The sequence below is a fragment of the Rousettus aegyptiacus genome, unplaced genomic scaffold (assembly GCF_014176215.1).
Source record: "Rousettus aegyptiacus isolate mRouAeg1 unplaced genomic scaffold, mRouAeg1.p scaffold_m13_p_1, whole genome shotgun sequence".
In the NCBI taxonomy this organism is placed as follows: Eukaryota; Metazoa; Chordata; class Mammalia; order Chiroptera; family Pteropodidae; genus Rousettus; species Rousettus aegyptiacus.
Genome location: NW_023416284.1, coordinates 150273668 through 150298304, shown reverse-complemented (window position 1 = coordinate 150298304; position 24637 = coordinate 150273668). Strand labels below are relative to the sequence as shown.

Genomic DNA, 24637 nt, shown 5'->3' with positions numbered 1-24637 from the left:
ACTTAATCCCATCAGGAATAGAAAATAGAATGCAAATTGTTCTTTCTCTCATGACACAAGCCCTTATTCTCTTGCCCTGTCCTGCAACGCTAGAGAAGCTTGAGACAGAAAGTCATGTGTAGATGCCTGACATTTGGTTCTCTCCAGGGAAATAAACTTGTTTAGCTAGCTTAACATTCCTCTGTAAACTACTAACGATTGGTTGTTTCAAAGAGATGTTTTTCTCTAGCTCTACAGATATTTCTTCTCAGTGATATAAAGGCAAATAAAATATTGAAAGAAAAAAGTTTCACACTTGAATAATGAGAGACTTATCAAGGAGCATATTCCTGAATCAATCAAATATTATCTGTGGCAACATTCTTGTCAGGCAAGAATTCATTCCGTTCATCGTGCAGCACACCCTCAAGCATTTCAGTCTTTTCTTAAATTAGCCCAGATAGAGTCATTTTTACTATTGAAGACTTGCTACTGTGCATGCATTTATTTAACAAATATTTACTAAGTATTGCTAATGTCGAGTGTTCAGCTACATTCTGAGGACATAGTGGTGAGTAAGACAGGTTCCTAACAATCAGGGAGTTCATAGTCTCCTACAATTCCCTATAGGAGATTCCATGAATTAAAATGCCCTTGCATTTCAGAACTATTTTAAACAAACAAAAAAAAATGCAGGGAAAAAAACCATAACATCTTTTGAAGTGCTATTTCATGCCACGTACATTTTAGAGGGGTATCCCTAACAATCCTTCCTAAACAGCTTCTGTCTTGCCCTTGCTTACTTTTTTTCATCCTGCTCTTTTTTTTTTTTTTTTCATCTATTAATCCCTACTTGACATTGTTCACTGTACTCTCCAGCTCTGAGAGGTAGCTGGCATATGGTAGGCTTTTTGCAGTCAGTGCATGGATGAACTTTGGAGATAGAAATTCTTGTTTTACAAATGAGACCAAAATTGATGACTTAAATAATTTGCTCATGATTGTTCAACTCTTAAGTCACACATCAGGGATTTAAACCTTAGTATGAAGGAAAAGCCCATGTTCTTTCCACAATCCTCCAAATGCATATTTCTTTACAGAAGTATGACTCTGTCTTCTTTTGCTAAACACCATTACATAAAGGACACTTGGAGTTACAGAGGTCTTGCCTTCAGGAGCCTGATAATCTAGTTAGTAAGAAAAAAAAAAATATCTAGCCGTCCAACTGAAAGTGTAAGGCACTGTCTGGGTGTGGAAGAAACCTCAGAAATGGTGAACTGGTGTGGGGTGAGCTGGGCCTGGTCTGGGGTCACACAGAACACTGCCTGGGGTCTGTCGTTCCTGGAATATGAATAGTGAAATAAGAAAACTCCTTCAGAGTAGAGAGCTTTCCAATCAGCCCTTTCTCTGAGGCCCTGTTCCTTTAGAAACCGGAGAATAGTAATTTTCCCCCACTCTTTGCAGAAGGAAGATGGAAAACAGAAGAAAGTCTCATTTTGAAGGGAGTTTGGAGAGTGTGTGGTCTTACAAAGAAATGAAGAGGTGGAGAAAAACAATTTTAACAACTTAAGTTGTTTTGTATATATAGAGAAAAAGTATGGGAACAGAGGGTGGGATGAGGAGCTAACTTCAAAATCAGAAGTTTGTTGCCTGTCCTTACACTTACTTGGTGAACAACTGAAGTGTTCTGAACTGTAAGAACGTTTGGCTCTTTCTAATAGAGAAGATTTACATTTACTCTCTTGGTCACCAAACAATGGAAGCAAAGGGTGAAAGCCCGGTGGAAACAAGTTTTTACTAAAGAGATGGAGCCAGAGAGTTTTCCAGCAGAGGCAGTCCTCTCCTGGTCCCCGCCTGGAGAGGGAATCAGCGCCTAGGGTCGTGACGCACTGGTCCGGGGTCGCCGGCCGGGGGCGGAGACCAGGAGCGGAGTTGCACGCGCGTGAGAGACTCCAGCTGCACATCCCGGCTCCCCTGGGAGCGCGGCCGGTCCCGGCAGGGGTGCGGGGAGCTCGCGCTCTGCCTTCGCCCGTAGCTGCAAGCGCGGGAACAGAACGCAGGATGCTCGCGGCCGCGGAGAGCCTCCTGCGCCTCCGCCCGGGGCTCATCTTCCGCTACGCCCCAGGGGCCCCTCGAGAAGCCGCGCGGTGGCGGGTCGCACAGATCTGGCCCCGGGATCTTCCCCGCTGCTCCAGCGGCGGGGTCCCTAGCGGCTCTGGGCCCCAGGGTCCCGGTAAGTCAGGGTCAAGAATAGCCAGGAGGAAGCGGGTGCGGCAGGGCGGGCGAAGAGCTGGGGCTGGGGGTTGAGCGTCGCGCGCGCTTATCCGCTGTACCGTGGGTCTGTCGCTTCCTCCATCCATCCCTGTCGCTTTAGCAGCAGGAAAGGTTCACAGGGTCCCCGCCGAGCACAAGCCTTCCCAGTTCGACAAGAAAATCCTGCTGTGGACCGGGCGTTTCAAAGCAATGGAGGACATCCCGCCTCGGATCCCGTAAGTGTGTCCCGTGCCGCGCGCGGCCCGAGTTCCGCGCGCTGCGGAGGGTCCTGCCCCGGGCCTGGAGGGCTGCGGAGTCCACCCACACAGTGCCTCACAGCAACACCTACCACCCTAAGGAATTTACCTACGCCCTCCTACTGCAGTTAAAATGTCAAGTTTCTCGGCTGGACGCTGGGCAGCTAAGTTTACCGGGAGATTGTCGAAGTGGGTGAAAACCCAGTTTAGTGGGCACTTCCACCATCGCCCAGATACCCGCCCCCCCGTGAGCTCCTAGCACCCTGGGGGCGCCGCGGCTCGACAGGGATCGGGGGCGGCTGGAGGCTCCTGGCCCCACCCAAGGAAGTGTAACGGCCCGTGGGGTGGCTGGAGACTCAGGGATGAAGCCGCATCCGGGGGACCTCCCTTTCTGGGGCGGGAGATACCTGGCCTACCTGGCTCTACAGCCTTGTGAGCACCAAGTTTAGTCTGGCTGGTTCGCCGGGAGCGTCAGCGTCGCTGGCCTCTTAAACCAAGATAGAGGGTCGATAGATGATTAAACAACTTCACTTCTAGGGTAAATGTAACCGTTTAAAAAAATATACAAATATAACCTGTAAAAACCATCTTTCTACAGTTTGCGTTTATGCAAAGCCCAAAAAGCTTGCCAGCACTTTTAAAAGGGCGTGGATAAAAAAGGAAGGAAGGAAACTAAGAATAAAATTAATTTAATACTTTTTAAACTGATTTAAAAAAAATAGACTAGAACTATTATATCAAATAAGAACTTTAGATGTTCTGTATATTTATGCAACATAGTCAACGCCTGTTAGAATGGAAAATGGAAACTGGGCCTACTTCTTGTTCTGCACATACTTCCTTCATTTTTCTTTCTTATTAATTTACTAGTTATCAAAAGCATATTAAATAAATGGGAAAAAAACCGTGGTGGGAAATACTCAGTCAGTAATGGATTCTCAAACATTTTTATTCCTGTCTTGGATCATGTTATTTAATGAGGAATGGACATAGGATTCAAAATAATGTGGGATTCGAAATCTGTTCTCAGCATTTATTTAATCACAGAGACATTTTTTAATATTATAAAACAGATTTTATTTTCTTTGAGTTCTATATATTCTAAACTACAGACGACCCAAAGAAGAAATTAGCCTCAGTAAGACTAAAATCTCACCCTCAATTTTTTGGATTTTGAAGTCTGGTTCTGTTACTGAGGAATCAAGAATGTAAAGACCCACATTATTGTGAATTAATGCTTATCATTGCATTAACATAGCAATGTGTGTGTGGAGACTTATTTTATAGGAATAAATTTCCCCAAAATCACAGTCAAAAGAAGTATTATAAACAGGAGACATCTATGAAAAATATTCTAGTTTTAGAGACATGAAAGTGTTTCAATATTTTTGTATTTTTGTATTGAATATTGTATAATTTTTTAAAGCATTGCTACTTAGGAAGGATATGTTTTCTATGCTTGATTTTAGACTTACAGTATAAACAGCTTTCACTTTTTATGCTCTTAATGGACATATAATTACCAAGTGACCTACAATTTTTGTACCATACACTAATGACATTTAATAATAACTGTACTTTTTCTTGTGCTAAACTAATTTGGTATAGTAGATCAAAGCCAAATGAATGGGTAAAAAAGATCATATCTTTTAGGTTTCATCTGGAACAAAAGTGAAAAACAAATGTAATTTAATTATGTCTTCATATTCACCTGTTTGCAACTAACATCTTAAAACTTACATTAACCTGCCTAAAATCTAAGAAAAACAGACTAGATATTGGTTTTCTGTCCTCTTTCAACTAGCGGAAAAGTTTTACATTTTTAAAAGAAATTACAACTTTGGATTTTTTTTTTAAATATAACAGCATTCTATTTAAACTTGACATTAGATAAGAATGAATACTGCTGAATATATTCTCAAGAATTAGTCTTTATCTGGTTGTAAATGCCACTTCATATTATTGCAGACTGTTAATTTCAATATAAAAGGCCACATAGTATAATTACTTTTGTAACACTAGTTTGTAAGGAGTATTGCTAAGCTTTTGGACAACTTGCTTATAACTTTATTAATAAACAAGACTACCCAGTGTTCAACTGAACATATAAAATTTCAGAATAATAAGAAAACAAAGATGTCTTTTCTCTTTTGTTTGACACATTATTGTGATTTTGATCATTACTTTTGAAAACTTCCTACAAAAGCCATGAAAGAAACACCCTTCCTTCATAGTCATTCTCACAAAATGTATAATGTATTATAACAATATAATAGCCATTCTCGCAAAATGTATAATAGGTTTTTTTTAATTGAGGTAGGATGGGAGGGGGCAAGAAGATATTGGGAGGCCAGTGAAAACACAAAATGAAGAAAATGAGGTTTAAAAAGCAACCTGCTTAAAACTGAAAACAAAGCCCACTTAATAACATAGGGACCAAATAAGCATGAGTCATACACATACAAAGACTTTAATTCTTCACTTTACCTCAAGCAGTGAAAAAGGAAAATTATGGAGAGTCAGGAGTCAGACCATAATCTCTAGTAGTTATATTTTGAACACTTAGAAACTAAATATACTACACTGTGGTTTCATAGTGACTGATATTAGTTACTGATATAAGACTTACATAAATACTTCTTAATTTTGAAATTGGTAAGATAATAACCTAGTATTTGAAAGTTTTTCACGTCTGCAATTTGCGCTCAGAGATTTTTGAAATAGTAACATTACAAATCATTGTCTGTTATGCAAGTCAGAATATCATATTACTTTAATATAATTAACAGGCTACATATCTTGATTTAGGCCAGAAATGATAGATGCTGCAAGAAACAAAGCTCGAGTGAAAGCTTGTTACATAATGATTGGACTCACAATTATCGCCTGCTTTGCAGTGATAGCATCAGCCAAAAGGGTGAGTACCCCTTTAAAATAAATCTAGACATTAAAATACAGAGAGAAGCACAGTATGTTTTCATTTAGAAGTGTGGGAGAAAAAATAGATAAACTTGTGAATTTTAAGAAATATTATGACCTTTGTTCTCTATTTGAGGATTATTGCTATTCTTCCTATAAAAGAACAATTCTGTCTGAGACACCTTGAGCCACCCACATAGACCTGTCATACTGGAAATAAACTTGTTCATGCAAATTTGAGTCAACAACTTAACTACATGCGCAGGAGAGACAAAAGCTTGTTTCCATTTATAAGATAAACAAAAACAAACAGTATATTACAGGGTCAAAATCTGCACAAGAAAAACTTTGATGTAGGACAATTATCCAGACCAGATTATTCTTTAAATCATGAATTCAATTAGCTAGTGCATAGAATTATAAAATAGTTAGAAATGCAAAAGTTGGAAGCGATCATCAATGCTGACTAGTTTGTTTGTATTCTGTATTTGAACCCTTTTCTTGCCATCTTCAATATGTGGTTTCTAGAAAGAAATTAAAGGCTAATTATTCTCTAATTTTGTTTCTCGCTTCCCCCAAAACTTCCATCTGCTGATCCCATTTTACCATGAAGAGTAGCCTCGCACATATTGGGGACATCTAAGACATCCCTATGCGACTTCTCTTCACTCCTAATGACTCTATCCCTAAAAACTTCCCTCTATTTTGAGCTCTCTCTGGACACACTCTAGTGTATCAGTGTCTCTCTTCATTGTGACACCTGAAGTTGAACCCATCAGTGTATATTCGTAACTTCCTTGTTTATGCACACTGTGTTTTAGTAGTATAAGCAGAGTCGGAACTAGATTTGATAGCCACATCACAGAATAGTTTGCTTGGATCCATATGTTTTCACTCTCTGGACATGTTTAGCCAATGCTCAGATAATGGTGATTTGGAATGATAATTCTGCCTAGGCCAAGGATTCTGCTCTTCTCAGGTTTTCATAGTATTTGAACCCAATAATTCACATATGGAGTAGGGCATCTAAGCTTCCTGATGTTGTATACATGTTCATTCATTTCTCTTAGCTTGACAAAGAATTTATGCTTTGAAGTTATTATGATCAAATGGAAAAATTCTTAAATATTTGCTGGGCTGACGACCTAAACATAGAAATATAGAAATCTGGTCATCTCTTGTTTTTAACCTACTTTAAATAAAATGACTGCTCACCAAGTTGATGATTCTCTCGCTCCTAAATGATAGATTAGAGCCTGACGCTGTCTGGAACCTTCCTGTTTCATACCATCTTCTCTCTGTTCATTATGTTCCATTCACACTGGTTCTCTTTAATTTTTTAATGCGTCAAACTCTTTCTCCTCTCTAGGCTTTCCTTCCTTTCCCTGTTCTTGCCATAGCTGGCTTATTCTCACTTTCCATAGGGAAAGCTTCCCTGACCACCCCATCTAAAATGGCCTCATCCAGGTATTCACTTTTTTATCATCTTTCCAGCTACTCACAAATAAGTTATATGTCAGCCATCCTGTTGACTGTACTTTAAAATATATCCACAATTGGACCACCCCTCACCATCTTTCCTGATATCACCCTGGTCGATAGCAACTGTTGCCTAGTTTATTGCAGTAACTTTCAAATGGTCTCACTGCTGTCCCTCTTGCCACTCTCCAATTCACCTTTCATTTTAAATCATTAATGCACGTACCTTAACTTAGATTGTGGCAGATTGGAGGTGGAGAAAAGTTTAGCAATTTGAAATATATTGGGGAAAGTACAAAGGATAGAACTTTGTGGTAAATTTGCTTTGTGAGGAGGAGAGAAAATGGAAGAAAGAAACCCAAAAGCCTGGGTTTTTGACTTGAACAACTAGATGGATGATGATACTATTGTTGAGATGCGTATGGCTGGGGAAAAAACTGATAGGTATGACAGTCCTCTATTTTGGGTATATTTGCATTTTAGACATCCATCAATATCAAATCTTCGTTTATTCTACTAGGGACATAGTGTTCTCTTCAGTCTGAAGACCTACAGTTTTCCTCACTTCTTAAAAAATTTAAGCTGTCATAACTTCAAATATGGCCCCTTCCCTCAACCTGTCTACTCTCTCCACCTGTTATGAATGTGCATTGGAACTTGTAATTCTATAATGCATGTCTCTTAATTTCTCTGTTCTCCTTTTTGTATCTTTATCTCTGTACTGCATTTAGATTATTTCCTAAGATCTACTTTCTAGCTAGAATTTTTACTTCCTAATTATGATGCTGATTTCTTTTCACAGTTTTATACCCCAGGGAAATGCCTGTTTTCTTTGCCAGTTCTGGGGCTAGTGAGAGAAATTTTAGTAATTTCCTAGGGGTACCTTTTCTCGATACCTCCAACTTTTTATTGGTAGCTCAGCTCTATGCCCAAAATACAAATCCTGGACTTGCCTGTTGATATAGAGATTAAACTCCCAGCCCACAGTTGTTAAAGCCAATATTTTTCCGTAATGCCCTCAGACTAAAACCATTTCCTTCTGCCCTGGCTTCAATCCTTCTCATTCCCCACCAATTCACACCTTTTGAGTTCTTTAAATTTCTGGTGCCCAAGGATTTCCCTTTGTTGATTTTGAACTTAAGTAATTTGAAAATATTTTTGTTACTTTTTATCCAACAAATATATCTGCATGTGCCAAGGGAGGGTGGGGCAATATCTGATATCAGCTGTCTATTGACTGGAAGTCTAGCAACTTAAGGAATTTTTTTCTATACCAAAGGATCATTTTCCTTGAATACTAGTTTTGACAGCTAGTATAAGTTACTTTTCTCCTTTTCACGGAGTCTCTCCTCTATATGTCTAGCTAAAACACAAATTCTTGCCAGAGAATGACACTGCTTTCGTTTGTTTGTTTGCAGGCTGTAGAACGACACGAATCCTTGACAAGTTGGAACCTGGCAAAGAAAGCCAAGTGGCGTGAAGAAGCTGCATTGGCTGCACAGGCTAAGGCTAAATGACGTTCTAAGTGACCAAGTGTTCATCAGAATATCATCACTATTATCAGCAACGATAAAAGATAGGTAAAATAGAATACTGAACAAAATATTTGCAGCGGATTTTTTTTTTTTTTTTGGTGACAAGGAGCACAAAGTGTTTTCTATGTTCACATTTTAAGTACATGTTTATTGAAGTATCACATATTCAGACAAGCGCACCAAAGTGTATACAGCTTGATAGATTTTTTACATGGTGAACACACTTGCACAAACACTGCTCAAGTCAAGATGTAGAATATCAAGAGCACTTCAGAAGCCTCCTTTCTTTCTGCTGTCAGTTATTATCCTCCAAAGGTAACCATTGTTGTTAAGTTTTATCAACATACATTAGTTTTTGAACTTTGTGTACACGAAATTACACCATATGTGCTTGTGAATGTGGACTCTTATACTCAACATTATGTTTGAGATTTATCTACAAATTGTGGGTCAAGCCAATGGCTATAGCGGGAACCAATCAATATACCCTTAATCTCGCTGTTACGGAAAATTCAAGGCTTTAATAAAAGACATTTTTGAAGTTCACCTTGCCATTGAACCAGAAACTACAGGTGAGCATTTGGTACCATGGGCTAATCAGATAGAGATAGCCTTAATCATGAAAGTGGAATCTGGGTTTGGAAGGTAGAAATTCATGTTAGGATGCCAAAGGCTCACTGGTTGATGATGGGGTGGGTACTGACACTGTCCATAAATGCACAGTCAGGAGGTAATATGACTGTGTCTGACAATGTCATTGTGAGAAGTAAAGGCATATCTGTCATCAACATGTTCATCATCTGCTCAGAATGGCTATTATCAAGCAGGCAACAAATAACAAATTGGGGATGGAGAAAAGGGAACCCCTTGTGCATTGTTGGCAAGATTGTAAATTGGTACAGCCACTATGGAAAACAGTATGGAGAGCCCTCAAAAAATTAAAAACAGAACTCCTATATGACCCAGCAATTCCACTTCTGGGTATTTATCTAAAGAAAACAAAAACACTAATTTGAAGAGATACATGAACCATTTTGTTCATTGTTGCATTATCTATAATAGCCAAGATATGGAAACAACGTTGGTGTCCGTCTATAAAGATGTGATACAAACACACAGAATATTACTCAGCAACAAAAAAGAATGAAATCTTGTCATCGTGCCTACATGGATGGACTTAGAGTGTCTTATGCTTAATGAAGTAAGTCAAAGACAAATACCATATGATTTCACTATATGTGGAATTAAAAAAAAACAAAACAAAACAAACAAAAACAGACTCATAGAGACAAAAACAAACTGATGGTTGCTAGAGGGGAGGGGATGGGGGAATTGGTGCAAAAGGTAAAGGGAAATTTTTTTTTTTAATTTCCCTTTTTAGAGAGATCAGTATAATTTCCAATCCCTTACAAAACCTCCATAGTCTAGGCCAGCAAGCCAGGATGATCAGTTTTATGGTACAATTTAACTACGTATTTCATGAGAAAAAAAAGTGTTTCAAACAAATGTACAAACCTTCCTCAAGTTTCACATAAGAAAAATGTAATAGGCTCAAAGAAATTTTCCTCACTGTATGCTTTTCAGTATCCCATACTGAAGCGTTATTCTTTGAAAAATGTTAACTCTAGGATGCAAGTAGGAATATATGTCTAAATACAATAAGCTATAGCAAGGAATGACAAAATAAGTTAGCTAGAAATACAACAGTATTTTTTTATTTTTTTCTGTTTGGGGTTAACCTAAATGATGTGAATGACCTTTATGAATAAAATTGTAAAATTTTGTTGAAATACAGTGAGGAAAACCTAAAAAAATGGTGAGCTCTGACTTGTTCATGGATTGGAAGAGTATCACTAAGATGTTAATCCCTCCCAAATTGTCCTAAATGTAATTTCATCCAAAATCCCTATGGGGCTTTTTATGGAGTTTAACAAGTGAGTTCTACATTTACTTGGAAATGCAAAGGGCTAAGATATTCCTGAAGAAAAAGACAAACTTGCTCTACGGGAGATATTATGATGTAACAATAAAATGGAATAACATACAGCAAAGAAAATGAATGAACCACAAATATATTCATCAACATGAATGTATCTCAAAAAAATGTTAACATCGAACTAAAAAAAAAAATCACCCTTCAAAAACAGGCAAATGAAGCTATGTATTTTAGGAATACTTACAGGTGAGATGGAGCAGTGAGGAAAAGCACAAGAATTAATAATAAAATCCAGAGTAATGGTTACAAGGGTCTGATGATAATGTATTAAGCTGAGTGGTGAATAAATAGGTGTTCATTTTACTATTCAATCTGTCTTCTTACACACTATTCTCTTTGTGTATAATTTATAATAAAACAATTTAAAAGAATGGAAAGCTCAAAAAATAGTCACGTCAAAGCCCTGAAGTATATTAAATATTGTCATGCTATTTTAGATAAAGGTTTTTAAAAACATGTTAACTAAACTGAAAAGCAACAGGAGGGATCTCTCAAAAGTAAAGTTCACAAGTTTAAAACATTCGATTTTTGAATAACAGGCATTCTTGGGTATTACATATTAAATTTCCTAAACTTTCTACTGTTTCCAAATTAAAATGTTTGTACATTAACTACTGAGAACAAGTTCTTTACTTGGTGGGGTTGCCCCCAATCCACATTTTAGTTCTGGTACTACTATACAGTATTGTTAGCCAGTGAAATTATTTGAAATTTTTATTTCATAACAAAAATTGAAATGTTAAAGTGATATTAGTAATGATACAATATATACATATCCTAAAATGTGAACTATTGAAACTAACATAAAAATCATTAGATGTGCTAAGAGGGGGGATTCATGTGCTCATTGAATTTAACTAGTCGACTGTTCAAATATGAAAGAAAATTAAAGAACATATAAAATTAAGCAAACGGAAGGAACATTAAGGGTGTACTTGGGGATTTCTGAGAAGTTGAACTCCACTGCACATTAAAGTCTACTGTTTGACCTATACGTTGTATTTTCATGTTTTCAATAATTCATTTGCCACTAAAATTGCTGAATGCCTTACGGGGAACAAGTACCTAAAAATAACTGATCCAGTTACTTTCACTACTCTTTGATTAGCACTCTGAAGGAATGAAGGCAGCCCAACAAAAACCATGGTAGCGAAAGAAAACAAAAACGTTAGGCTAGGGAGACCTAGGCTTGGCTACTATGTGACCTTATGTTCAAGAGACATTAAGAAAGTTAAATCAGACGTTCCCTCTTATTTCTGTTTATTAGGTTTAAAACTCTACTTCTTAAATAAATGCATTGTATTGGATTAAAATAACAAAAAAGGAAAAAATAATCTCAATTATATATGTAAATTTGCATTAATTGCCAAGGCTCGAGATACAGATAAATTAGACATGTTCTCTATTATAGCAGAACATATAGATTCTAAAATACAAGCACCATACTCCTTCAATCAGATATGCTACAAACAAAAATCTTACTGGTTTAGAAAGAGGATGGAATTTTAATCAATGAGGGATATGTTTTTGCTCCACTAGGAATACACAGTAATAACTGAGAACAAATGAAATAGACACAATTATAAATGCAATTGTAAAATAGTATTTTATTATTTTAATATACTGCTGTAACATTTCATAATATTGCATACTGCTCAAACGTTGGTTTATTTAGTTAGGCAACAATATCCTCCCCACATCCTAGTCCCCAACCAGAATTTAAAGATACATTATCCTTTTAGAGCCCTATCATATTGGCTCGTAATATGTCACATTTCATAAAACAGTAATACTATGAACTAAAATGAGTAAAGGTTAACAATGATTACTTTGATTTCACAGTTTCACAAAGCAGCCAGAAGATTGCTGAATTTAGAACAGCAACAAAACTCTATAAAGACTTTGTATTATAGTTACTTTTTCCATAATGCTCCTTCTTAAGAAAAAATACGAAGGCAAAGGTAATGCTTCTTTTAGTCCTTTATCCAACAAATCAAGTTTTAACTGCAAAGAGGCTTTACAGTTACCAAATGATATGTTATTTCTGTGCCAGCAGATTTTATTACTTTTTTGGGTTTTTTTTTTTACTTGTTTTTTGCTCTCTTATTCTGGTGCTACCAGTAAGTGAACATAATACCGCTAAAAATTAAGTCCTAGGACCTCTTTCAAAAAGTAAAAAAACAAAAACAAAAACAAAAACAGACCAGTGAGTAAAGCACTTACAAATATAAAACAAGTAAGCACAATTGCATAGTTTAACTAGAAAAATTCAAAGTCAGGTTAAGTAAAACACTGAATTTAATTAAATAAATGTAAAAGACTCCTTCAAGTATTTTCTTGATTTTTGCATTAATGTTGCATGTGTTCCCCTTTACAACATGTTTTAATTTTTTCTTTTGGCACAGCTTCTCTCGGATTTAAATATAATAGCTCTTAGGAAAGAAAATTAAAAACTTCTTCCCCCACAAGAGTCAGTGAAGATTAATGAAAAAATATTTTTGGAGCATTTAAGTATATCTGAAAGAAGTAGTCATTGGAAAAAAAGTTTAAGAACAAAGTATTTGCTCGTCTTGGTTCAATAAAGTCATCACCACAACAATAGCTGGTCCCAAATATTAGATTTTGTCCCTTGTACTCAGATCTAATCAAATTAATTATTCACATAACAGATCCATGAAATTAAACATAATTTTATATTTGAATGTTTAAAATATGGTCATATGTGTACTTAGAGATATGTTTGTTTTACTGGTGAAAATTTAAAAATTCTCCCCTTAAAGGTCATTCTATATGTGTGTGTATGTGTATGTGTGTGTGTGTGTGTGTGCGTGTGTGTGTGTGTGTGCACGCACAAACATATATATTATTTTACCTTCTATAAGAATTATTTTGTTTGAAAGACTTGGCTTAGAGATTTGATAATGTGACTACAGGGTCCTCAAAATAAAAGCAGGCACAGTTGGTTAGTTTATGAATTATGCTGCATTATTAAGTTCGACTGATTAGAAAGAGTGGAATTACCCTGTCACCTTATAGAATCGGTTATCTGTACCACAAAAATGTGTTTACTCATAAATTCACCTTCAATTTGGTAACCTTTAATATAAATACCCTGTTCTTCTGAACATACATAATGCAAAAGAAAACTTTTTATGCTAAACTTTATAACTTCCACTACAATAAAAAGGGCACAGATACAATCCTCTACTTAATAGAAAAGGGGTTTGGCAGATACAGTCAGCACTATGGACACCATTTAAACCTGTATGTTATAGCTGTAGATTTTAAGTGTCTTGTCAAAAGTTTAGTTTCATGATATAATTTACAAAGTGTCATACTATTTAAAACTACTTATTTATACATTTTATTCTTGTAACATGCCTCTGATTTCCAGCAGAAACATTATAAATGCTATCATAAGTGAAATCTTTCTTTACAGAATAGACTATGAATCATATCAAAAATGCTTTAGTTCCCATCTTAAAACAGTTGTAAACTAATTTTTAAATATTTTAGTTATATAATTAGAAATGTAAATAGCCTGCATATAACTACAAATGAAAAAACCGAGTTCAACAGTACCATATCTGCTCAGAAAACTCTACCAAGTATAGTACTGTGAAAATAACACACAGATACACACACATATATGTATCTATCAATAAATATATATGTAATTCTTCTATTGAAACTTTTTCTTTTAAAGTTTCAGTTTGAAAAGGTTTCGCTTTTAATACATAAAACACATACATTCTATTGACCAATCTGATACAAATGTAATTTAATACACCAATTCATGACAAGGAACAGTATGACCCTCTATTACCAAAAAAAGTTCCTAACATAGATTTCAACTATATTAAAGAATCCTTAGCAATTTTCATTAATACCATCTTTTAGCATCCAAACATTTAGGGTATTGAATAAACTTTAGCACATAAAAAGGTGATTTTTTCAGGATAATTTTGCCATTTAAGTACCTAACTTCATTATTAAACAGAAAATGAAACTTTTCAATCACTGCTCTGAAAAATCAGAGAAAGAATTACAGTATTATTTTTGCTATGCAGCACTACTTTAGATTCATGATGGCTTCTCTATCATGATGCTTTTTAAATGAAGAGTGAAAAAATAATAAAACACTTTCAAAAATGGTAGTAGCACATTTGGTCAAAATACAAAATATACTAATAGCATTTATATGTTAAAAACACAAATTGTAAATGTCACATAATCATTTTAATGTGTTCAACATGAAGAACATCTTCTCTCTTCACGATTGCCACATTTTAATTGATTATCAGTACAATATTTCTTCTGTGTTTTATAAATAAATTTTACAGGTTTTCTGTTGTATTTTTTTTTTTTTTTGCAAAGTATAACCTACAACACAGTGATCTATAATTTAAGGTACTAGATATTTTCACATTCAAATTTAGCTTATACACTATTTCATGCTTCTTAAGTTTTTTTGTTTTGTTTTTGCTTCAAAATAGAGGTAGATTTAGTAGAGACTGGGCCTGTCAGACTTACTGCCAAAATGCAATTATAAATATCTTTACTGCTGATATGCAGTTTTCAAGAATGCTAGAAAAAAATTCAGAACCATATGTAATACCTTACCAAAGTTTTCCTTTTCATTAAAGTTTTCCTTTTCCTTGTTATTAAACAATTTCATAAGGTTCACAAATAGATGAAAATAGGTAAAACAATAAGACAAACACGGGCACACCAAAGTGAAAACAAAACTATACCAAAAGATTGTATCTGAATGGAAACCTTTGTTTTGTTTTGCCTTTTAAAAGTGCATCAAATTCTTTTTCTGTTCTACACAAAAACACATCAAATGTTCCTAATACCATTGTAACAAAGAGAAGATATCTGAAATTACCCTTTTTAGCCATTAATTTCCCCCCCATCAAGTTAAAGTTGAAACCCTTCCATTGGTGCTTCCTGCTGCTGAAATACAAATTGTTGTTGGTTTTCATCCACTTGAGGCACAATGCTGGGGTCATCGTCTTCTACACCAAAGTAATGTTCAATCAGATCAAAAGCCTTTTGGTAAATTTCTTGATTTTCATGGCTTTGCAGAAATTCAATTTTATCCAGACCTGATATACAAAGCATATATAGAAACAAAATTGTTACTCAAGTTTCAACTTATGTTTGTAACAAAATAATAAATCGATAGCATCTATCAGTCTACTGACAATGGGACTGCTATTTTAATCTAATTTTTGCACATACTGATAACCAACACTTATGCCTTATTCTTTAAGAATGAGAATATGAGCAGTGCAGTATGAGGAAGTAGCACAGGCCTATGAATAAGAAGTTCACAGATTCCACCATGCAAGCTATGTGATTTTGCCCAAATAAATTTGGTTCCTCAGTACTTTAGTTTCTCAATTTTAAAATTACACTATTATGTAACTTCCCAGGTCTTTCCAGAGTAATTGTGCTAAATAAAAAGTATAAAATGGGAAAACAACAAAACAAAAAAAAAGTAAAACATTAGCAACTAAACTACCAATATGAACAAAATGAGTACTATTTGCAAATCTAATATAGCTACTGTATAATTTACAAAAAGTACAATGTATAAATAAAACTGAAAAAGCCCATTTTGATAGGATAAGGAGAATCCACAGCACTCTATTTTATTACTTGCAAGAAAAAAAATTTCCACATAAGTCTGAGTGATGCTGAAATTATTTCTCATTTAATTATAGATAAACCTTGAAATACATTATTGCAGGATACAAAGAATAAACAAAGTAGTCACATCTACACACAATCATAGACTATCTCTAACTCTAGTATTACTGGGGATCAAAATAATGACTACGGTAAGGTAATATTCTTAAAATCAGTGATTAATATCTTGTATTTACATAATATCTTAATCAGTGACATTATGTAATTTAAAATAAAGGCACAGTTTAAAATTTTAAATATCCTAGGCATAGTGTAAGAATCATTATAAAAGCTTGAATCGACCTTATAATATAATGGGACTTATGGCAGAAAATGAGTATTTAATAGAAATACATTAAAAGGAAAACCATCAACTTATATTCATGCCTTATCCTAAAATAAATTCCACCTGAGTTAAGTTAAATGTTTAAGAATCCAACCAAAAAAATAAAAGAAAAAAAAAAATCATCAAATCTTTGTAGGGGCAACTTTGTAAACTTTGAAGAAATAGAATATTAGATTGAGTTATTTATTAAATATAAATTAATGTGGTTTGTCTTATTAAAATAAAAAAGTCAGAAAATGGGAGAAAAGCCATATTAAACAACTAAAATGAAATTAATTTGTGTTTTTACTAAAAAACACAAATAAGTAAATGGAAAAAGTATAATAAGCATGTAATTCAGATGAGAAAATACATTAACACATGGAAAATACATACTACCTTCTACATAAGCTAAAACAGAAAATACATAAAAGTTGGTGATATGATTTTATATCTGCTAAGTCAGCAAAGTCAACAAAAGGTTATAGATTCATACAGTGCTAGTGAGACAGTTAAGTCACATGCCCTTGAAAAAAAAAATGAGAAAATATTCCAAAAGCTTAAAAATAAGTCTGTGCCTAAAACTCAGCAATAGCATTACTGAAAATTTACCCCAAAATATTTCAGTAGAAAAAAATTATATTCAGAAAGATGCTTATTTTGGCATATGTAAAGTTGTGAACAAAATGGAAACAAATTAATGGTCAACTACAAGAATATGGCTAAAACTGCATTCACTATGGCTAAAACAACACAGTATTCACTTAATATTATGTTGGCTATTAAAAATTATAACTGTGTAGAAATACAAAATTTCTCCAAAACATTAAAATGTAGAACACAAAATTATACACTGAAATTATGTCAATGTAAAATGTGCATAAAGACAAAGTATAAAGGCAAATAATGAAAAACAATTATTATGGTAGTAGAATTAAGGGTAACTTAAGAATTATTTAAAAACTATTATATTACTTTTACACAAAATATCTTTATGGAAGTAAAGGGGGAAAATGACTATGAAGATAATTAAGAACTGCCTAACTCTCAACATAGTGGGTATAGGGGGATTGTACCTCAACATAATAAAGGCCATATTTGATAAGCCTACGGCTAACATACTCAATGGTGGAAAACTGAAAGGTTTTCTTCTACAACCAGGAACAAGTCAAGGATGTTCACTCTCACTACTTTTATTAACATAGTAAAGGCATCTACAGAAAAATGTAAAACTGTCACTATTCACAGATGACTATATTATATGTAGAAAATTCTAAAGACTCTACCAAAAAACTGTTAGAACTAATTAACTAATTCAGATACAAAATCAATATACAAAAATTTGTTGTGTTTCTATATACTAACAAACTATTAGGAAGAGAAATTAAGAAAACAATCCTATTTATAATTGTATCCAAAAATTACCTAGGAAGAAATTTAACCAAGGAAGTGCAAGACCTGTACACTGAAAACTATAATGAAAGAATTGAAAAAAGACACAAATAAATGAAAAGATATTCTGTGCTCATGAATTGGAAGAATCAGTATTATTATAATGTCCATACTACTCAAAGCAATCTACAAATTCAATGCAATCCCTATTGAAATTCCAGTGGCATTTTTTACATAAATAAAACAGATGATCCTAAAATTTGTATGGAACCACAAAAACTCCAACTGGCCAAAGCAACCTTCGGAAAGAATAACAACGCTGGAAGCATCATGCTCCCTGATTTCAAACTATAATAATTAAAACAGTATGGTAGTGACATAGAAAGAAATCAATGGACTAGAAGAGAGCCCTAAAGTAAAAAACAAAGGAAATATTGTCATTTGTGACAATATGAATAGCCCCTGTGTTATTATGCTAACTGAAATAAGTCAGACTAAGAAAGACAAATACCATGTAATCTCATTTATGTGGAATCTAAAATAAAAACTGAGCTCATAGATAAAGAAAATAGACTGGTGGTTACTAGAGGTAGCAGCAGGTGGAGGGTGGGTGAATAGGTGAAGGGAGTCAAAAGGTACGAACACTTCCAGTTATAAATAAATAAGTCATAAGGATATAATGTACAAGATTGGGACTATCCTTAATAATACTGTATATTTGAAAGTGCTAAGAGAGTAAATCTTAAAAGTTCTCATCATAAGAAAAAAAAATGATGTACTTATGTATGGTGACAGATGTTAACTAGACTTATTGTGGTGATCATTTCTTAGTATATACAACATTGAATCATTAAGTAGTATGTCATTGAATCATTAATGTTATATGTCAATTATATCTCAATTAAACAAAACGGCTGACTGTAATTATAAATTTTTAATTGACTACTTACCATATGCTTCTTCAATGAGAGCACAGTATGGATTAATGCCTATCCCATTCTGCTTAGATTCTTGTTCTCCAAGACGTAAAATATTTTCAAGTCCATTTAAAGCCACTTGGACTATTTTAGAGTCCATAACAGTCAACAGGTCACAAAGTGGTTTAATGCAGCCTAAGGCTACCAAATACCTTCAGAATAATAATAAAATAAAGGCAGGGGAAAAACATTAAAAAAAGACTTAAGTGTTATTTATAGTAATGACATGAAAATATTTTTCAGTGAAATGTTAAACAATTAAGAAAATGTTCCTATAGACTCAAACATTAAAAACAATTTACATAGGAACCTGAAAATTTTTTTACTCTCCTGTTCTCAGAATTTAACACAATTAATAATAAATGGTATTACAAATATTATAAAAATATACATGCAAGGAAATTGCTAAGTGGGTTAGAAGTTTTTCTGTCTATTTTAAAGGTGGGTCACATATAGGGGTAGGATGGGGAAGGTAGAAATGGAGAGGGAGAAGGGACATCCAAATCAAACTTCGGGAAGTTCCCCATAAAAATAATCATAGCTAACGTTCTGAAACATCTGCTGTTTCAGAAGCAAAGGAGGCTTCTAGGAGCAAAACAGGCCATGTTGTGAATAAGTTTAGTTATGTTCATAAAATTTCTGATTTTCATAATGTTTTGTTCTTTTCTAGTTCTTATTAGCTCTTTTTTCCATTCTCCATAATGTAAATAAGGTAACTGATTATTTCACTTGGCAAAAGTTCATATTAAGCATAAAGGTAAAAAAATATGCGTGAAGTCAGACTGCGTGGCTTCAAATTCCAATTCTGCTCCTTATTAGTTGTGTGACTGAGTAACATCTCTGTGCCTCAGTATCCTCATCTTAAAATGGGGATAATAATAGAACCAAACTCAGAGGGTTGCTGTGAAAATACAGCAGGCATTCAATAAAAGTTAGTTTCTATCCTCCTTTTTTTTCAATGTACATACCTTCACTACAGCATTCGCTTGCCATATACTATACTATAATTCATCAAATATATTTACTGAGTGAATAAATCTCAGAGAGTTATGAAGTTAAAGGAGAAAAAGATGTGAAAGCACACTACTGGTGCTCAACGATCGAAAAGATTAAGCACAAGTGGCAGTGTTAGACAGACACTCCACAAATATTAGTGGTATGCATGCCAAACCTCATCTGAGATCAAGGCCTCTTCCCATATACGCAGATTTAATGAAAAGGTGAAAATGGTTAAAAAAAAATAATGCCCTCAATTTGAATATTTGCTTTATACTAATAAATTTAAGGAATAATATATGGAATAGATATAATGACAAAAAAAAAAAAAAACCTAAAAACTGTTTGGAGGTGAACAAATAAACTTTGGGACCCAAAACATAAAAATAATGTTAACATTAAAAAAAAAATACAAGCTAGAACAAAGGAAAAATCTTGTTTTATTATTGCTTGTATTCATGGCATAAATGAAATGGAAATATTAATTAAAGCAAAGAGGTAGAATGGAAATATAAAGCAGAGACAAATGTCAACATAGAGAGATATGAATCTGAGAGAGCAAGACACAGTACAAATGAAGGCAATAATAGACAATGATCTCACAATAGGTAGATTTCAAAATCCTGTAATTTTTTAAATAGCCTAGTAGCCTGACTTCTTGTGTTATAAATTAAGAAACAAATAAAATACTCATTAGAAAACAGCTCCTAAATGGTCATTTCAAGAAACCCAAAAAAAATCCTGAGTTTCACGGAGGGATACTCAGAATAAGAAGATTCTGTAGGATGTCAGGCTTTTATATAAGTGCAAATTAGAACTTTGCTATGAGGTGCAAAAAAGAGTAAAAGTACAAGATGAAAAGTGACTTTAAAATCAATACTGATAAAAATTACAATTATTACAAATATTACTGATAATAACAGTTAATCTTAGTAGAGAACTTAAGGTTTAGGCACCACCACACTAAACTAAGCACTTCAAATGTATGAAATGCATTTAAGTGTCAAAATAATAACTATAGGGTACTACCCTACCCATTATTGAATTCATTTTAAAAAATTAAATTGTAGATTAGAGAGGTTACATGATTTTGTCAAGGTCACACTGGTCGTACTGAAGGAGCAGGATTTGAAAGAAAATCCTGTAACTACTATTTGTGTTGTTAGTAAAAGAAACAAGCAAATAAATAATAAAATGCCTAAATTCAAAAAGCTATCATAAAAAAAGAAGAAAAAATAGTACAGAAAAACAAAAGTAAGATATTATCCATAAGTAAGTCTAATAATGATTAGGACATTATTATATAAACAAATGTCTATTTCAATTTTACTTTAAATAAGTAGGTATTTAACTTTATTAGCCATTCTATATAATAAAGTTACATGTATGTAATTTAATGGTCTAAAAAATGCCCATGAGAGTATTTAATAAAAAGTATTTAATGCCCATGACTATTCTTTTTCAGAATTTTAATCTCTGATTTTTCATCAGAGAATGATGTCAATTATACTTTAAATGAAAAAAATTAGCCACTGTAAATGAATAATATAACTGATATAACACTGTCATTTCACATTAAAAATGCTTGTTAAACTGACAAAATGTTTTCGTTTCATCAAAAAACAAAAAGTATATATTATTTCAAATTTTGTCTCATTTACATTGATTTTTTTTACATTTAAAAACAATTTTAAAAAATCTGCATCACACCTTATTTGTTCTGGAGTGCCTCCTGATGTTGCATTAGTTATAGCCCAAGCTGCTTCTTTTCTGGTGCGAAACTCTGCTTTCTGAAGAATCTCAATCAAAACAGGAAAAATATTTGCATCTATAACAGACTAAAGAGGAAAAATGATAGAGCATAATCAATGCAAATACAGTTTTAAAAATATTAATTAAGTAGAGGATCTTGAAATTCATTGGCTTTAAAATGTCAGGCTTTTTGGAAATACCTTTGGAAATATTTTATTTCTAATCTTTTAATAAACTTTCATATACCTTCCTTTTAAGGCTGGAGAATACATTAGCAGAAATTAAATTTTAAGTGTGATAAAGCACAAGGCAGATGACTAATCAAGTGGATAAGTAATTACTGACTCAAGGAGCTTGACAGGGCCCTAATAAATCATTATTCAAAAATTTAAAGAGGAAGATCATTGCCTAACTTTTCTAAAACTAATGAAAATCAATCCCTTTTTAAAGACTAACCCTTATTTGTTAGGCACTGTGCTGACAATTATAGACACATACACACACAATTGCTATTCCTCATTTGAATACTTTAAGTAAATGTTATTATTTTAGAAAGGGAAAGGCTATGTTCTTTAAAAATACTTTTCAAGAATCTTTAAGAATCTTTTTGAGTAAACCACTAAAAAACAGCAGTGATAAAATATTGACTTTTTTTCTAAATTAACTTCTGAGATCTTCGTCTTTTCTCTGAAAAGTTATTTACCTGAATCTGAGCTCTATTTCCAGCAGTAATGTTGGAAACAGTCCAGCAGGCTTCTTTTCTGATTGACTCCTTTGGGCTACTCAATAAGTGTAAGAGACAGGGTAATGCAGAGCAATTCAAAATTACCTAAAACAAAAGTTAGAAATGGAAACTGAGTTTTACAGCAAAACAAACAAACAAACAAAAATCCAACTACACAAAATATAACTAATGAGTTATTTAGAAATACAAAACCATTCTGGAAAAACTAAGTTAAGAAAAAAGAAATTTCTCTCAAAGTAAAACTCAGGCACTTGCTGTCTTCCACTCTCCCACTGACAAAAGTTGGCAGCCGATTTAACTATTTGAAGAGAGATTTGGTGACTGGTCAGGATCCAATCTCTAGTTTTGCCAAGTAAACTGATGAAAGGAAATAATGTGTAGAGTAAGTTTATTTGTTTCATTAAAATTTTTACTATTCCACTTTTCTTGTGTAAAGAATTATTATACTTTGTTCCTTTACATTCTTTATTCTATGGCAAGATTATGTTCCTATTTTCAAAATATCCATAATGATTTACATTAAATTTACTTGGTGAAGAATGTATGAAGCAGTAGACCAAAATTCTGCTAAAAACAGTGTATGTTTAGAAGAGTATTTTCATTTAAAGTGCTATTTTAAATTAATAACTCAATCACTAAGGATCAAATGTTTAATAACTAAGGCAGTTTAATCTTTTAAAGATTAAAAATGAAGAAAATATGGTGGCAAGAAAAGGGGAATCTAACGTGTTACAGAGTTGAGGTAGCTATCTTCAAAAAAGACTATCGCAAATCTGAAGATAATCTTGATATCACACTTTTTTTTTTATTTCGCAAATGGAGTTACTTGCTAATCAGGGAAGTGTTTCCTTACTATCTTTCTTTCCATTCTCATAGTCTAGGCCTTCAATCTACTACAAAAGGCCCTTTCCATTTCCCACCGCATTTCTATTTATAATCCATCATTTTCTCTGTTTCACTGTTTCTATTCCAGTCAAGTTTAATGCCTCTTAAACATACCACACATCTGTCTGCCTCTGTACTTATGGTCAGAACTCACCTGTGTTTGAATATCATCACCAGTCACAATATTACCAACTGCTCTTAATGCAGGTGATACAACTTTATAATCATTGTGCCTAAAATAATAAAAATAAGAACTTACACACTATATAAGAATTTAAAATTTTCAGAAAATTTACAAAAATAGTACAAAAAATTCTCCTATACTTTTTACCCAGAGAGCCGATTCAAGTTTCACTAATCATCACAGTAGTATCTCTATAATTACAGTAATATGTGCTGCACCCAGTTGTCATGTCTCTCCAGACTCTCAATTCGAAACAGTTACTTAGTATTTCCTTGATTTTCATGATCTTGACATTTTTTATAGTGTTTCCTCGTGGTTAAGACCCAAGTCACACACTTTTGGCTAGGATAACACAAATGCTATAGTATTTTCATTACATAGTATTGGATAGCATATGTTATCTATTTTGTCTGGTTACTTAATTAAGATGATGCCTGCTGTTTCTCTATTTTGATATTACTGTTTTTCCCTTTGTTATTAATACTTTGTAAGGAAATGCTTTTAGATTATGTAACACCCCATCCCTTAACAGTGTAGTGGCCCCCAATCTTTTTGGCACCAGGGACTGGTGCTCTCATGAGAATTTAATGCCTGAATATCCGAGGTGGAGCTGAGGCGGTGGGTGATGCTATCTCTGGGGAATGGCTGCAAATACAGATGAACCTTTGCTCATTTGCCCACCGCTCACCTCCTGCTGTGATGTCTGGTTCCTAACAGGCCATGGATAGGTACTGGTCAGTGGCCAGGGGATTGGGGACCTCTGCCTTAACCTACTTTCACCACTAGTTTTAGCATCTCTTCATGTTTATTGTCTGAATTATTAATAATAAGTATTGTTGTAAAGGATAATTTTCTAATACTATCATTCTAACTACGTGCCTTTCCTATATATCTATTGATCTACTTATTTTAGTGTGAACTCATGGATTCCTATTTTATTCAATAAGTTATATTGCTATAATTTATTTCAATGCTCAAATCATCCCGGGTTTGAACAGTAGGAGTCCCTTCAAGTGGACTTTTGTGTCCTTTTAACATTTCTCCATTCTTTGACCACTCTTTATTTTCTAGGTTCATCTTATTTTTTTCTCAGTCTCAGCCCTGGAATTAGCCATTTCTCTAAGAATCCCCATTCCTGTTAATAAAGAGTAGTCTTTAAAAAACAAGACCTGGGCATTTGGTGTGCTCAGCTTTTTAGTATAAATGTGTCACTACTCCCAGGCCCTTTGCGAGGACATAAACATACATTTACATACATACTTATTC

At 33.9% G+C, this 24637-nt stretch overlaps 2 protein-coding genes across 3 annotated transcripts in view; one reads left to right on the top strand and one right to left on the bottom strand.

Annotated features, from left to right (window-relative positions):
• Positions 1 to 1936: 1936 nt before the first annotated feature.
• On the top strand, positions 1937 to 8988 carry FAM162B (family with sequence similarity 162 member B). 2 transcript variants are annotated; one of them, XM_016163667.2, is made up of 4 exons: positions 1937 to 2212; positions 2357 to 2468; positions 5298 to 5406; positions 8306 to 8988. In XM_016163667.2, exons 1-4 carry the CDS (start codon positions 2041 to 2043, stop codon positions 8402 to 8404), a joined length of 492 nt encoding a protein of 163 aa, XP_016019153.2. In that variant the 5' UTR covers positions 1937 to 2040; the 3' UTR covers positions 8405 to 8988. The 2 variants fall into 2 exon arrangements, with proteins under 2 accessions (XP_016019153.2, XP_016019152.2); XM_016163666.2 differs by having other exon boundaries at positions 2354 to 2468.
• Positions 8989 to 12005: 3017 nt separating this feature from the next.
• Positions 12006 to 24637, bottom strand: part of KPNA5 (karyopherin subunit alpha 5) — a 42323-nt gene continuing 29691 nt past the window's right edge. Inside the window, exons 10-14 of the mRNA XM_016163637.2 lie at positions 23342 to 23420; positions 22261 to 22386; positions 21516 to 21643; positions 18783 to 18961; positions 12006 to 15529 (exon numbers count right to left, since the gene is read on the bottom strand). Of these exons, the coding sequence (XP_016019123.1) occupies positions 15342 to 15529; positions 18783 to 18961; positions 21516 to 21643; positions 22261 to 22386; positions 23342 to 23420 (700 nt within the window). The 3' untranslated portion in view covers positions 12006 to 15341. The remainder of the gene's footprint in view (positions 15530 to 18782; positions 18962 to 21515; positions 21644 to 22260; positions 22387 to 23341; positions 23421 to 24637) is intronic.